General features: G+C 39.7%; 1 protein-coding gene across 2 annotated transcripts in view; it reads left to right on the top strand.

Moving 5' to 3' along the window:
• Positions 1-14,686, top strand: part of LOC100366335 (beta-1,3-galactosyltransferase 1-like) — a 414,782-nt gene extending 400,096 nt beyond the window's left edge. The window contains exons 1-2 of one of the 2 annotated variants that reach the window (XM_085499246.1): positions 7,211-7,558; positions 10,787-14,686. In XM_085499246.1, the coding sequence (XP_085355372.1) occupies positions 10,835-11,917 (1,083 nt within the window). In that variant the 5' untranslated portion in view covers positions 7,211-7,558; positions 10,787-10,834 and the 3' untranslated portion in view covers positions 11,918-14,686. Of the gene's footprint in view, positions 1-7,210; positions 7,559-10,786 lie in introns of those variants that run through there. The other variant, XM_085499247.1, reaches the window with a different exon arrangement.
• The last annotated feature ends 2,273 nt before the right edge of the window (positions 14,687-16,959 follow it).

Raw genomic sequence — 16,959 nt, 5'->3', positions numbered from 1 at the left:
GATGATCTGGGGTTTAATCTGCCCTGTAATACGCCGCACTGATGATATGGGTTTTATCTGCCCCGTACTACGCCACATTGGTGATATGGGGTTTGATCTGACCTGTACTACCCCACACTGGTGATATGGGGTTTGATCTGCCATGTACTACGCCACACTTGTGATATGGGATTGATCTGTTCTGTATTACCCCACACTGGTGATATGGGGTTTGATCTGCCCTGTACTACGCCACACTGGTGATATGGGTTTCATTTGTGCTGTACTATGCCACGATGGTGATATGGGTTTGATCTGCCTTGTACTACGCCACACTGGTGATATGGGTTTGATCTGTCCTGTACTACGCCTCACTGGTGATATGGTTTGATCTGCCCTGTACTACGCCACACTGGTGATATGGGGTTGATCTGCCCTGTGATACGCTACAATGTGGTCATAATGGGTTTGATCTGCCCTGTATTACGCCACACTGTGGTGATATGGGGTTTGATCTACCCTGTACTACGCCACACTGGTGATATGGGGTTTGATCTACCCTGTACTACGCCACACTGGTGGTATGGGGTTTGATCTGCCCTGTATTACGCCACACTGGTGATATGGGTTTGATCTGCCCTGTACTACGCCGTACTGGTGATATGGGTTTGATCTGCCCTGTACTACGCCACACTGGTGATTTGGGTTTGATCTGCCCTGTACTACGCCACACTGGTGATATGGATATGATCTGCCTTGTACTACCCCACACTGTTGATATGGGGTTTGATCTGACCTGTATTACTTCATACTGTGGTGATATGGATTTGACCTTCCCTGTACTACGTCACACTGGCGATATGGTTTGATCTGCCCTGTACTACGCCACACTGGTGATATGGGTTTGATCAGCCCTGTGATACGCTACAATGTGGTGATAATGGGTTTGATCTGCCCTGTATTACGCCACACTGTGGTGATATGGGGTTTGATCTACCCTGTACTACGCCACACTGGTGATATGGGGTTTGATCTACCCTGTACTACGCCACACTGGTGATATGGGGTTTGATCTACCCTGTACTACGCCATACTGGTGATATGGTTTTGATCTGCCCTGTATTACGCCACACTAGTGATATGGGTTTGATCTGCCCTGTACTACGCCGTACAGGTGATATGGGTTTGATCTGCCCTGTACTACGCCACACTGGTGATTTGGGTTTGATCAGCCCTGTACTACGCCACACTGGTGATACTGGGTTTGATCTGCTATGTGTTACGCCACACTGTGGTGATATTGGGTTTGATCTGCCCTGTATTACACCAAACTGTGGTGATATGGGGTTTGATCTGCCCTGTACTACGCCACACTGTGGTGATATTGGGTTTGATGTGCCCTGTATTACGCCACACTGTGGTGATATTGGGTTTGATCTGCCCTGTATTACGCCACGCTGTGGTGATGTTAGGTTTGATCTGCTATGTATTACGTCACACTGTGGTGATATAGGGTTTAATCTGCCCTGTATTACGCCACACTGTGGTGATATTGGGTTTGATCTGCTATGTATTACGCCACACTGTGGTGGTATGGGGTTTAATCTGCCCTGTATTACGCCACACTGTGGTGATATGGGTTTGATATGCCCTGTATTACGCCACACTGTGGTGGTATGGGGTTGATCTGCCCTGTATTACGCCACACTGTGGTGGCATGGGGTTGATCTGCCCTGTATTACGCCACACTGTGGTGATCTGGGGTTTGTTCTGCCCTGTACTACGCCACACTGTGGTGATAAGGGGTTTGATCTGCCCTGTATTACGCCACACTGTGGTGGCATGGGGTTGATCTGCCCTGTACTACGCCACACTGTGGTGATAAGGGGTTTGATCTGCCCTGTATTACGCCACGCTGTGGTGATATTGGGTTTGATCTGCCCTGTATTACACCAAACTGTGGTGATATGAGGTTTGATCTGCCCTGTATTACGCCACACTGTGGTGGCATGGGGTTGATCTGCCCTGTATTACGTCACACTGTGGTGATAAGGGGTTTGATCTGCCCTGTATTACGCCACACTGTAGAGTTATTAGGTTTTATCTACCCTGTATTACGCCACACTGTGGTTATATGGGGTTGATCTGCCCTGTATTACGCCACGCTGTGGTGATATTGGGTTTAACCTGCCCTGCATTACGCCACACTGTGGTGATATTGGGTTTGATCTGCTATGTATTACGCCACACTGTGGTGGTATGGGGTTTAATCTGCCCTGTATTACGCCACACTGTGGTGATATGGGGTTGATCTGCCCTGTATTACGCCACACTGTGGTGGTATGGGGTTGATCTGCCATGTATTACGCCACACTGTGGTGGTATGGGGTTGATCTGCCCTGTATTACGTCACACTGTGGTGGTTTGCGGTTGATCTGCCCTGTATTACGCCACACTGTGGTGGTATTGGGTTTGAACTGCCCTGTACTTCGCCGTACTGTAGTGATATGGGGTTGAACTGCCCTGTATTACGCCACACTGTGGTGATATGGGTTTGATCTGCCATGTATTACGCCACGCTGTGGTGGTATGGGGTTTAATCTGCCCTGTATTACGCCACACTGTGGTGATATGGGTTTGATATGCCCTGTATTACGCCACACTGTGGTGGTATGGGGTTGATCTGCCCTGTATTACGCCACACTGTGGTGGCATGGGGTTGATCTGCCCTGTATTACGCCACACTGTGGTGATCTGGGGTTTGTTCTGCCCTGTACTACGCCACACTGTGGTGATAAGGGGTTTGATCTGCCCTGTATTACGCCACACTGTGGTGGCATGGGGTTGATCTGCCCTGTACTACGCCACACTGTGGTGATAAGGGGTTTGATCTGCTATGTATTACGCCACACTGTGGTTATATGGGGTTGATCTGCCCTGTATTACGCCACACTGTGGTGATATTGGGTTTGATCTGCCCTGTATTACACCAAACTGTGGTGATATGAGGTTTGATCTGCCCTGTATTACGCCACACTGTGGTGGCATGGGGTTGATCTGCCCTGTATTACGTCACACTGTGGTGATAAGGGGTTTGATCTGCCCTGTATTACGCCACACTGTAGAGTTATTAGGTTTTATCTACCCTGTATTACGCCACACTGTGGTTATATGGGGTTGATCTGCCCTGTATTACGCCACACTGTGGTGATAAGGGGTTTGATCTGCCCTGTATTACGCCACGCTGTGGTGATATTGGGTTTGATCTGCCCTGTATTACACCAAACTGTGGTGATATGAGGTTTGATCTGCCCTGTATTACGCCACACTGTGGTGGCATGGGGTTGATCTGCCCTGTATTACGTCACACTGTGGTGATAAGGGGTTTGATCTGCCCTGTATTACGCCACACTGTAGAGTTATTAGGTTTTATCTACCCTGTATTACGCCACACTGTGGTGATATGGGGTTGATCTGCCCTGTATTACGCCACGCTGTGGTGATATTGGGTTTAACCTGCCCTGCATTACGCCACACTGTGGTGATATTGGGTTTGATCTGCTATGTATTACGCCACACTGTGGTGGTATGGGGTTTAATCTGCCCTGTATTACGCCACACTGTGGTGATATGGGGTTGATCTGCCCTGTATTACGCCACACTGTGGTGGTATGGGGTTGATCTGCCATGTATTACGCCACACTGTGGTGGTATGGGATTGATCTGCCCTGTATTACGTCACACTGTGGTGGTTTGCGGTTGATCTGCCCTGTATTACGCCACACTGTGGTGGTATTGGGTTTGAACTGCCCTGTACTTCGCCGTACTGTAGTGATATGGGGTTGAACTGCCCTGTATTACGCCACACTGTGGTGATATGGGTTTGATCTGCCATGTATTACGCCACGCTGTGGTGGTATTGGGTTTGAACTGCCCTGTATTACGTCACGCTGTGGTGGTATTGAGTTTGAACTGCCCTGTACTTCGCTGTACTGTAGTGATATGGGGTTGAACTGCCCTGTATTTACGCCACACTGTGGTGATATGGGGTTTAATCTGCCCTGTAATACGCTACACTGTTGTGATATTGGGTTTGATCTGCCCTGTATTACGCCACACTGTAATGATATTGGGTTTGATCTGCCCTGTATTACTCCACGCTGTGGTGATATGAGGTTGATCTGCCCTGTATTACGCCACGCTGTGGTGGTATTGGGTTTGGACTGCCCTGTATTACGCCACACTGTGGTGATATTGGGTTTAATCTACCCTGCATTACGCCACAGTGGTGATATGGGATTTGTTCTGCCCTGTATTACGCCACACTGTGATGATACGCAAGTTATGCATGTGATAATCTTAGCATACCGTATATTATGCAATTTTTGTATATGCTCTTTGAACAAAGCATGTCGGTTTCTTTTATCAAATGCATTGGTGGTAGCAGACTCAAGGGACACACTGCCCGAATTTTATAGAGCGGTATTCAATTGCAAGTGAAATGTATAGGAATACATTTGTAAAAAATACATATTTTAACATATATCTGGTATACCTAAAAGGCTCCGTCAGTAGTTTTTCTAGTAGTAAATGAAGTACTTATTTTCTCAGCATAAAGCATTCCAGAGAAACATGAACAGCGCGTACGAATGTGCCGTACATCCAAATAGCGTTTTATTATACTGCACAACCTGTTGCGTATTACTAACGCTTCACTTGTTCATAATCCGGTGGTAACGTGCTGTTATTGTTAGTTGGACGAATGCATAACTAACTGACAGTTTAAATACTGGCAATTATATTGTAATAGACTCATAATAATAAGAATATACTTTTCCCCGACGCTCATGCATAATACAGTTCAACATATTTATTTTCCTGTTTTTTCTTCATAAATGTCGATCAAGTCTGATAGCCAATCAGAGAATATACCCATTTGGTAATATATATATATATGAAAAAAAAGGAAAGATTAATTAAAAACACATTAAGATGTGGTAAATATTCCACCACAATGTTTCCAACGAATCATACATGGCGTTCAAAGAATTTTTGGTTCGAGATATATTTAATGCATAATGACTGGACACCGGGCGCTCCCCAAAGAAAATTACTATAATGACACCAGTTATTTTCATTGTCTATCGTCGCATAAACTTTCAATATTTTAATCAACACAAGTCTATAATTTTATTACTTTTCGCTTTAACTATATTGCAAAACTTCTACTATCGGAAATATAACTAGCCGAGCTTGATGTCGATTTAGGATTCTGCTTACAAATAATTTAGCCAATCATAGTACGTTAATTTTAGCCAATAAAACAACCTCATTAATAGTTATTTACCTATCAGCTCGTTTCCCTATTACCCAATCATGTACAAGGCCAAAGTCACTTTCCGCCAAAATGCAAGGAATGTAAACCTGTGTATATAAGTGGGTGTTTTGACACATCACGGCAGGAGTTTCAATAAAGTCATCTGTTATAGTGTACACCAGTTCGTCTCTTGTTATCCATCCCTGAACCTTATCTTAACATTTACACACATCTACATCAAAGTTGACAAGCGCTGGCGTCTTTGAGTAGCGCATAAGCAGGAATGCGAGAATACCACGAGCAACTGGTATTATTGTGATCATATATTGATTTTTCTTGTAAAGAAAATATCGACGTACAGTATAAAAAGCATTGAAAAAAGCCCTAATAAATTGTAAAATATTTAGAAAAGTTTAATTTTAAAAGTTTAATAGCTCCGCATAAAATTTCTCATCAGTTAGAGTGGCCTGTGAAAAAAAAAAATTAAAGAAACAACGTCGACTTTCTGAAATGTTTGTATACTAATTATTATCCTAGCAGAAAGTATTCCAATGCAACAGCTGATATCATCAAAAGCGTGCAGTCATATATTCAATATTATATTATAGTATAGTCAATACCAGTGAATTTAATGACGTCATTGTCACAGATTATTCGGGATAATTTATTGCATTATTGAGCATCAAGGCCCCGTACCATGTGGAATAGAATGTTGAGTTCGGGAAAACAAATAAAGATACGGCCATTTCCAAATAAAGGAAATTATGGGATGAAATCGACTAAAATCAAAACTGAAAATGAATAACTCTGAGTTATATGAAAAATAATTATTTGTTCTTTAGTTTACATGAACAATGTCATTCCCGCCATAACGACAAACACAAATCGTCGTCTTGCCAATCCCAACTTCGCAAGAAACACGTACCGGTACCGACGTCCAACTCGTAAATATACGTAGCTAACCAAAGGCAAACACGATGGCCCGTTTTATCGATGTCGACGAATCCCAGTTAAATGTGATCGAAAATGCAATAAATTAAAAAAAAAATACTCGCAAGCAAGAAGGGTTGCAGTACAGCGAGCCATCACTGTCTGGTTTACGAGCTTCAATCCATCTACACATCACTGGTCTCCCGATCTTCGCAAAATTAACATTATGTAGGATAGGGAGTTCCAAGTTTGTCTATTTTTTGTATACGTGTTATGTTGAAATGACCGCTGCACACTGTATTGTGCTTGTGTGTGTGTGAATGGGAATCGTTGCGTGAACGCATTGACGTTATATACAGTATACAGATTACAAGGCCCATATAATGTAGACGTGATTCTGTTCAATGTTTTCGGTCGTTTCTTACAAATTATCTTAGTTTTAGCGTATGAAAATTCACTTGCATTGCCAATGCAACAAAATAGTAACAATAATGTACTCCCCGGTGGCTCATCGGGGAGTATATTATGGTTTAAGCAAAAAATAGATATTTCATGTTGTTATACAGCGCAGTCCTTTGCATATTTAATGCTTCACTTGCCGCGGCGTACGCATGAAAATCTGCTTTGCGCATGAGCAAATATTATATGCAAATTAGAAACATTTGATTTAAAGGGCGGCAGTCGTCGTGCCGCGTCCTGTAGATATAGGACTCATAGCGAAGTATACAACGCGTGTAAAATACATTGTTTATTTACATGAAATTCGAACACGCGCTGCGCGACGACCTCCGCGCTTTAAAAATGAATGACAACATGCCCTATTTATTCTCCGTATTGTTTCCCATACCATGTTGATTTCAATATACAGCTAATTATAGTGTATCACGGATTAATCACCATGGTTACTAATCAAGTCATTACAGTTTTTTATTAGAAACAACAGTCGCGACAGCCCATATGTGACTCTCTGGTTCATCTGATATTCCAACTGATTATGTTCGCAACCTCGGGCTGTAGCCGCGTTCGGGATTAGTTCATGTCGCGCTCATTCGCCTTCTTGTACACGTTCACATTTCAACCGATGGACTGCACTAGTTTCCGGGTTACGCTGTATTTCTTTCACACGTGTAAGTTATTGTGGTCGATTCATATCTGAAGGACTATAATTTTAGTTTACACTTCCGGTCACGAATTACGATGGACAGCAAGGCGGATGCTGTGGCATGATAATCTAAAAATACCACACCTGAAAATAGTCAATTGACCCATGGTCTAACTTGGTAGTTAGCAAGGACAGTATATACTCATGTTACTGTACGTGGAGCAAATAAGGTACGGTTATTTACAATGATTCGATTCATTTTTTATAATAATACTATCGTTGTCCACAGTGAACAGCTGTTTAATATATGCGCTGTAGCGGTACAATTTGTATGAATTATTTATGATGGGTGTTTCTAGATACAGTGGCATTCAACTTGATGTTATTCACTGCCCTGCCATCATCAAAGTTGATACTCACGTGGGTTAAATCTAGGCAATAACGTTACTGGATGTGTGAACTCAAAACAGTCAGTCAATGTAGTATACTTGCACTTCAGACTTCAATGCTTACGTCATGTTTCCAATTTATGTTATAAAGAGGTTTGATCGCGTTTGGTATTATTAATCTGAATAGATACATTCAGTACATTTGTACACACCGGCGATGATATTCACTGGCCTGCGATTCAGTGCATGATACTATGAATGGAAGGCTCATTAATATTCCACCACAGTCCCTCTATCCCTCTATCCCCGGTCTAGAAACGGTCATTGTATTAGGTGTGAATTGGTCTCCTTCCCAGGCAAAGACGCATTGCGGGTGTGGGCAAAGCATTGTCACGTGATAAGTACGTGATTTGACAACGTCAGTGTTTTGTATTTTTTTTACAATTTAGTTGTTTATTCAAGAATTCGTACTTTTTCACATAATTTTTTAATCAGGATATCTGTATAAGGTCATATTTTAGCCGGCGAGTAGTTCTTTAATTCATCTATTTTACCAGCAGTGACACATTTTCGCAACAAATTTTCATACCTTTACCCAGATATTTGTCGTTTTGATTTTGGGGTGATTGAAATTAATTCAATTTTATTTACCATACTTCTCGGCGCGAAACCAATATTTGTCTTCAAATTTCGTGATCGAAACATATCATTAAAAATTGGTGGGCTGATTTGTTATTTGTCACACCGCATTTTATTAATGTTAAATTGAGCGATTTTTGTGGGTACTTTTTAGATCGTAAATGCAAATGGCGACGTTTTGAAATGACAATGTACTCAATTCTGTGCTAAAAAAATCATTTATGTACAAACATTGAAGCATTGTTATATACTTTTGCATAGAATAAAGTCATTAGTTGTTGTATAGTTGACTTGAACTGTTATGAACCCCCCAAGAATCAGAAATATCACAGGTTTTTCGATCGACTACGTTAACATGAACGACGCCATTTTGACAAGATTTGTTTAGCGATGTCAGCATGTTGGCACGCGAAGTTTTTTTCCCTATTAAAACGAGAAAATGAACATAATTCCCGATATTAATCTTTGAATTGCAGGAACTGGATGTTTATGAGTTGGTAGGCTGGTTGTGATGCGTATCAGGGTTCAAAAAACCCAAATTTCATAGTGATAATTTTGTTTACATGTTTGTTTACGTTGTGGTTGCCCGAATTTGAAGTAAAAGTGAAGTCATACAATAAGGTATCGCTTTGCATGACGGTAAATTTTGAAGGTATTGTAATCTGTCTGACTTCCTGACTCCCTCCGCCCGCGTGTGAACGGTTTGTTTACCCGCACTGCGGTTCGAGACAAAAGAACGCTAGTCGTTTCCAGACCGGGGATAGAGGGACTGCGATTCCACCAATCAACGTTAAGCTTAACATTGGAGTTAAATTATCATAAACAAACATTTGTCTCGATAGTCTTTTTAGTAAAAAAATTATATTGTGTACTTTTGTATTTCATGATTATTGTCACGAAGGCATTGTAACACAGCGTCCACTAACGATAGTAGATTATACATCGCTTTGAGAATACCAACGAGAGGTAGTCGGTAGCTTTAATACTCGTTTATGTAAGCAATCGCTTACCCGCCACTCACGGCCATATTGAAAAAAATGTAAACAAGCATTCATGCAGGCTTTGTTCATCAAATCCTGTGATATGTAAATTGCGTCAACTGGTGACGTCATTGAAATGTCTTTATTATTAATAGCAAGTCTCGTGTTTAGTGGTAACCCGGCTTTCGCAATTTTACGCTCATATAATATTTCATTGAAAATATAAATACAAAAAATCAAACAAGAGACTGCACTGAAGTCTAGGCGCAGAGGTGATATTTCACAATGTATTATGTTAAGCAATAGTAAACAACACGCTGGAGATGGAAAAAATGTTTTGTGATGTGACCATGTGACCTGCCACTTGACCCCTTTATTCATTTGGGGTTATAGCATAGCGTGTTTCATTTATAGCTTCGATGAATATGTGCTTGTCACATACACTAAAATTGTGACACTAAAATTGTGAATGTCATTACTTATAAAACATCATGGTGTATGCCCGCCTTTATCTCATCTCACTCGCTGCATTTAATATTTTGAACATGTGCGTGATGCATTTGATATTATCATGTCAACTCATCAGTAAAAATACACTACACCTTTACCATAAAATGCGCTCTCTGGCAACGGAGCGCTTCTATGTCGTAAGCGGGTGACATATCTTCTGGGGCGGAGCAACGTCACAAGACGTTCCACGTTGCTACGACGCGCACCACTGTACCATGCATTTCTATGGGCTCTGTGCGCGCTGCTGTGGAACGCTGGTCGAGAAAATTCGAGAAAACAAGACAAACTCAACTTTGAAGTAATCCTGAACAACCAAATTTATATGTGTTACACACGTAGGGCTAATCTTGTTACACTGTTCAGATGAGTCTCAACAATTATCCCAAAGTACCGTTTTCTGCGAGTTTTGGGCCTTTTTTTTCACCGCGAGGGTTGCCAGGCGGTGAAAATGCCCGGATGTCCGCCCCCGAAGATAGGCCGCTGAAAGCGTAGATATTTTTTATTATCTATATTCATGCAACAATGGAGATTTCACTATATTTTCACACAACCAAACGCAGTAATTGTTGTAAACGGCATTTCCTTAAAGGGTGGTAGTCGTCGCGCTGCGCATGTGCGACATTTGTGTTGATAAACATTAATTTTCCCACGATCCAATGCGCTCTACTAATAAAAAATCAAAAGTATGAGGTTCGACCTGGGCGTGACTTCCACTAATTACCGCCGGTGACTTCTTCGATACCTTCAAATCATCTAAAATAACTACCTAATTGAAGCTTGGTAACGTCCCAGTTTGTACTTGTTGATCTGCGCAACAGTCAAAGTCGACATCTTTGTTTATATGAGACCCATATATGTATACGTCACAGAAAAGTTCCGCCACTAGAGTGCGCGACTCATAGGAATGCTGTATCAATGTCCTTTTATTTTCTATTCACAGGCAAATACCATGGATGGACCTTACGAAGTGAACTAGCAAGTAAAGACAATGGTAGGTTTTGGCCATCATCGCCTGTCGCAACATCGACAGTTTTTGATAATCGGTTATTTGTTGGCAGTTCTGATGACTGTTATTTTGGTGTGCAATCGACAAAGAAAAGGGGAAATAGGCGATACCGCGACACTTCCACACGATGATCAGTTGATATTGAATGATGTCGATGCAGGAAATAATAGCAGAGAGTTAAATAATCCTACAATGCACGATGTTCAGAATCCACATTCGTTTGAATTTCTTGAAAATCCCTCGCACCGTTGTCTGAACTCGCCATTCATTGTAATTATCACGCCATCCCGACCGCAGAATCCCGAAGGTCGAAGAGTGATTCGGTCAATGCGAAAACACGTAGAAGTCATCTCAGAACGAGCAATTGTTCAATTGTTTATTATGGGGACGTCAGGTAAGACTTCTCTAGAAGATCTTCGTAACGAAAGCAGATTGCACAATGATATCATCCTTGTTGACTTTATCGATACCTACAAAAACTTGAGTCTGAAAACACTGATGTTGCTTAAATGGGTCAACAACTACTGCCAGCAAACTAAGTATATTCTAAAAGCTGATGACGACGTTTACGTTAATTTGCCAAATTTGGTAAGACTTTTAGTTTCGGCTCCAACGGAAGGGTATGTCGTAGGCAACGTGCATTCTTTTTCACCGCCAATACGGTCAAAATGGAGTAAAAATTATGTGAGTGTAGAAGACTGGCCCGAAAAATTGTACCCGCCGTTTCCATTCGGATTTGCATATGCGTTTTCTGTTGACATTGCCGCACGTGTTTACCAAACTGCTTTATCAATTAAACTGTTTCCAATGGAAGACGTATACATAGGAATTATATTGAAACAGATCGACGTGAAACCTGTGAAAAATAAAATGTTTGTTGAATTCCCAGATATCTTCACAGAAAAGTCGTTTTTCTGTCCAAATGAAACTATAGTCATGCACATGCATGGCTCGCGGTCACTGACACACTATTACAAGGAGCTCTCAAGCCAGACAGGGGAGTGCATTAGAGGTCAGGTATTGAGGAAGATGAGGAAAACAAGGCTAAACAGATTTATAAGCTAGACGTTGTTTTTCTGAATGACTTAACAAAGTTTAATTAATATCCGCCATTGGAAAGATTTTGAAATAATAGTGATACAAATACACTTACACATGCTAAGTGTATGTTTTCATGGTCAAGGAATCCAGTAACGTAGATAAAATGAATGTAGATGCAAGTCACAATAAATGGGAGAAATGAGCTACTTGGCGGAGGTTTGCGTTACAATACTGTTTTTCTCAGAGTATATCGTGGAATGAAGCGTTTAAGGCTTTTGCGATTCCATGTATATTTCAATTAGCTGACGCATGCCCGTGTACTGTATCGACCACGTGTAGCAACATACATACACAAGTTGAAATGTCCCGAACAAGCACTATGCAGCGATCAAATACGTAATATGTATGTTCTATTTCATTGATGCAATACATGTGTCTGAAGCCGTTAGTATTTTTGTAAACACAGTTGCAACCCATATATCCCGAGAAATATTATAAATTCAGTGGTTCTACATTATCAACGCAATCAAAAACAACAACACATTTTTTGTTATCATTCTATTTATGTTTTGGATCGAAAATATTAAAAAAAAAAACGTTGTATTTGTTGACGTTGCACACTAATTTCTATTTTTATATCTGATGGTCGCGTTGGGACGAAATGGCAATACGGTTGTCGCAAATAATTAAGAACAAGTATGACATTTATATCAACTCTCAAATCCTGATATTAATAACTTCTTACCATAATAAACAATAAAGCAGTAGTCAGAATGTAAAACATATGTTATTGATGGTGCAATTATTAGTCATAGCCACTATGTCCGTTGAGAGCAGTCCTCACAAGTTATGCAGATTAGCAAAAAATACTGGGCAATTCAAAAACAAAAAATAATGTTCTTGAATTGCCCACTGTAATGTAATGAAAGATCTCGGTGAAAGCAAAAGAGCAAGGAGACTTGTTTTCCACCCAAATATTGTACAACTGTCTATCAACATGGTGTCTACTGTTCTAAATTCCAAGACTATATCGGATTGAATGCATAATTGTAGCCAGCATAACCAACGTCTTCATGGCTTTTATTCGTGATGAGGTTCCCCGAGTACCAGTAGTATTGTTCACAACTATTGCTCACATTTGTTCACATAGAATGCATTATACCTCTTTTATGACGAGAAACCACGCTATAAATTAATGCATCACATAACTTTATCACAGCTGTATGGCAAGAATGGAATTTCAGAAAACCTGACTTCGTTTTAGAAATTACACCATGACTATTCAAATAAAGGTATAAGTGATCATGCACGTGTTTTCAAAGATCTTAGAGATTACTTGAAGTAACGAAATTGGACGACAAGTACACTGAATCCACCCTTGTTCAATGGAAAAATGCCTGATGAAATACTGAGGTTGAATAATTAGACAATACTTTCACAAATGAAAGGAGCGGACTTCTTCAGGGTTATACAGATATTTTAGTGTGGTTGTTGGAGGGGTTTGAGCAATTAAAATAACAATAACATTAAAATATACAATAAAGCGTAATTTAAAACATTTATAATTTGTGGAATTAACAAATGAGAGAATTGTTTTTTTTCGGCTGGGAACACGGCAAGATCGATCTATAACATTTTACGTTATTCCGTGTTTTTTCAATGTTGTTTCGTTTTGGTGTTTGTGAATGCGAACACATTTACAATTGAGCTAGGCAGACGTCCATGCGTTGTCTATTAAGGGGTTGTCAAACTTGAATTCGTGGTCATTCACTACAATACTTCGCGTGGTCAGCAGGTGTGTCAAGGTTCTGGTGTCATCACGTGGCGTGTGGGACAATTCGGTCCCGGTTCACTGTATGGGTTTCGAAGCTGTTACGTCTAGTCGTACGTTATCAATACTGAAGTTCTGCTATGCCGTTCTCCACTGAGTTCAGCAATTACTTCAAATGTGTGTTCGTCGACTGACTACTGCAACTGAATAGCTGAAGAACCGCAAGGTGCGTGAACATCGCCGACTGACTACCTCAACTCTATGACCAGAGAATTGCGTGAACGTCATCGTCGCTTCTACGTAGCCATTCCAGCTTGTTTCAGGGTGTTTGCATACATGTTTGTATTTATATGAAAACCCTGTGCCTATGATTTGTATTTGTATGTAGCATATTGTAATTAAGCAACTGTTTTAAGGGGCAATCATTCCGAATAATTGTATATTATTTCTATTGAGTTGGAATATTGTAGTAATTGATGCAGTTTTGTGGTGTTTCTGAAGCAACTGTTTAAATATAGCACTATTAGTTATATTGATTATTAAGGTTTTGTTGTGTTTATGAAGCCACTGTTTAAATATAGTACTATTTATTTAATAGTGAGTTGCATTGTTGTAGTGATTATTGCGGTTATCCAGAGTTTCTGAAGCCACTGTTATTAGTTGAATTGGAGTTGTTGTGAAACCCAGCTGTCGTCTGGTGTTAGGATAATATCTTCATGGGATGCTCAGAATGCTTGCCCTTAGTTTGTAAAAATTTGAATACGACGAGAATGCCGGAGGTATTATATGCATGTTGCATATTGAATGTTTAGTAATTCATTGTATGTAGTTTTCATATATTGTAGAATCCATTAATACCTTGTGTGCGCAGAACAAATAAATTTATATTTTGATATTGATTTAATCTTTTGTTTGTCAATCCTTGTCATTTTCCTCGGGTTGTGACAGACATTTATATGGATTATCAAAAACAGTAGTATTATTGATAAAATGCGAATAAATATATGTTTAATCTAAATAAACTCTTGAATTACAGTTTAATAGTATGTATTTTTTTAAATATATTTCTTGCTTGTAAAATGGTGTAACAAATTTGAAATTTGGTGTAGATATAACTATGGTATGCTGCTCGGCATTCTAAATTAACACATACAAAATTAGAACTAGGTACTAGAATGTAAAGAGTATCATTTTCTAATGTAAAAACAATAGATGTAAAACCTATTTTGTTAAACAGTGAGGCAAATTCATTAAAATTGAATGTTGAATAATATAACAATTTTATTGTTTGTTGGAAAACCCCAGTAAGAAAATAATTGTATGTAAACGATGATCGTAAAGTTGTTTACTTTTTAACAAGTGTATCTTGGTTTGATTACAAGTGAGATATGGAGTTATCAATCAAATCAGGCAGGCGGTGAATAAATAGGTGCATAAGACAACCACTCACCAGAAGACCAATGAATGAGTGATGTTTAACACTACTTATCTATATTAGAATTTGGATCTGTCACAGTAACCAAACAATATGCCTGAAAAATTCACTGGCGAAACGTTACGGTGCGACCAAGTGCCACTTCCAGTAGTCTGCCTTAGAAAATATTCTGGATGAACGCAATAATTATATCCTTCTAGTAATCAGCCTTGTAGGCTTGGTATAAAATGAACTTTTGCAATTAGATACAGGCAAAAGGATTCAATGCTGAACACTCATTTCAGCTGGAGTTTGACGTAAAATTTGAATTTTTGATACACAGCAGCTGCAAGGTGCGTGGGGAGTGGTGTCATTTGAGTGATGGTTGCATTGCAGTTGAAAACTCTGATAGTAAATGTTGATGACCTGAGAAACACGTGGTCCAAACTGAAGCTAAATAGGTTTTGTGAAGTAAAATATTCAGGATATTTAGGACTGCAAATATCACTTCATAAACTAACAGAGAAAAATAGGTGTTCGATTAGGATGACAGCATTTCCGACACTCACATGATGTCTTACGGAGGAAACGACTTTAGTATGTCAAGGAATGTACTACAGTGGCAGTCATATTTCAACTACATCACCTTATGTTGATTATTATGGTATGCAGTGTTCTCTATATGATTGATATATTTTAGATCGCTTGAAGGTTTCTGGAGACAACCAGTGAGTAAATTTTCACTGTTTTTTTATAATTCAATTTTGACCATCTTATGATATTCAGTTTTCATCATTCACTAGAACTTCATCACAAATCTGCCAGAGGAAGAGAGACCTGCTTGTCCAGAACACATTTCCCAACCAAAATTACATGTTGGAAGTCATCAACAGGCACTGCTGGCCCTTCTAAAATGAACCTGTGAGGTGTGAAGCAGTCTTTAACTAGAACAAACGTGACCAAATACAGAGGGCGCCTGACACATACAATACAGATTTGTCCACCTGTTTCATGCCTCTATTGTACACAACACAAAGAGAGCTCATAAACTAGTGTTCTTTATCTTTAATTAAGTATGGATCTCAACTAGAACATACTAATTTTTAACTATATACTAATTTGCATCTGTCATTACATCTTTGAAAATACGTTCGCATATATACCAATGTATGTTATATAAATCATTCTTTTTGAGTAATGATGTGTCACATTAGACTATGGATAACTATTTTTTTTTTATAAGATTGATCTTTTTAATCTGAACAGCTGAAGTTACGATCTATACCAGTTAGTGTTTAAAACGAATTTTGAATGTCTTAGAATCTATGTCAAACGTCGGGACACTAGAACTATGGGAAGCTTGTTTTAGTAAGAAGAAAACCACTTCTACCTGTGATTTGATGATTGAAAAATAACTTGACATGCTACTCAACACTAGCTTCCAGTGATGATCAAGTTATCGTGTATCTTCAAAGTTCACTACTAAATTCTGAAATGCATTATATGCCAGATTACTCTCATGGTATGGCTATTTGTATTTTGACTTTTTTCCCTGGTTTTCCAGATTCAACCCCAGGCATGATTTGGCTAGGCATGACATCCTTTACACAGGGGTATTGACTTGTGGGATTGAAGCAAGGCCCCTTGCTCAAATAAACGAACATTATATTCCTATCATTTTATGCCTTTATATTATTCACAGTGGCAATGTTCGGTATACATCAAAATACGAGCATTTGTGCAGGCTGATAGGTGTAAGACAGTAATGTTTATGGTCAAAGGTTTTAAGTGAGCATTTCTGATATCTCATTTCCCAGCATGTATCACTCGTTCAAATGACGTCAGTAGCAGCAATAACCATCCTATCAATAACAATCGTGA

This window comes from Saccoglossus kowalevskii, chromosome 5, assembly GCF_978046115.1.
Source record: "Saccoglossus kowalevskii chromosome 5, keSacKowa6.1, whole genome shotgun sequence".
Classification (NCBI taxonomy): Eukaryota; Metazoa; Hemichordata; class Enteropneusta; family Harrimaniidae; genus Saccoglossus; species Saccoglossus kowalevskii.
The sequence above is the reverse complement of the archived record's forward strand: the minus strand, read 5'-3'. Positions and strand labels throughout refer to the sequence as shown.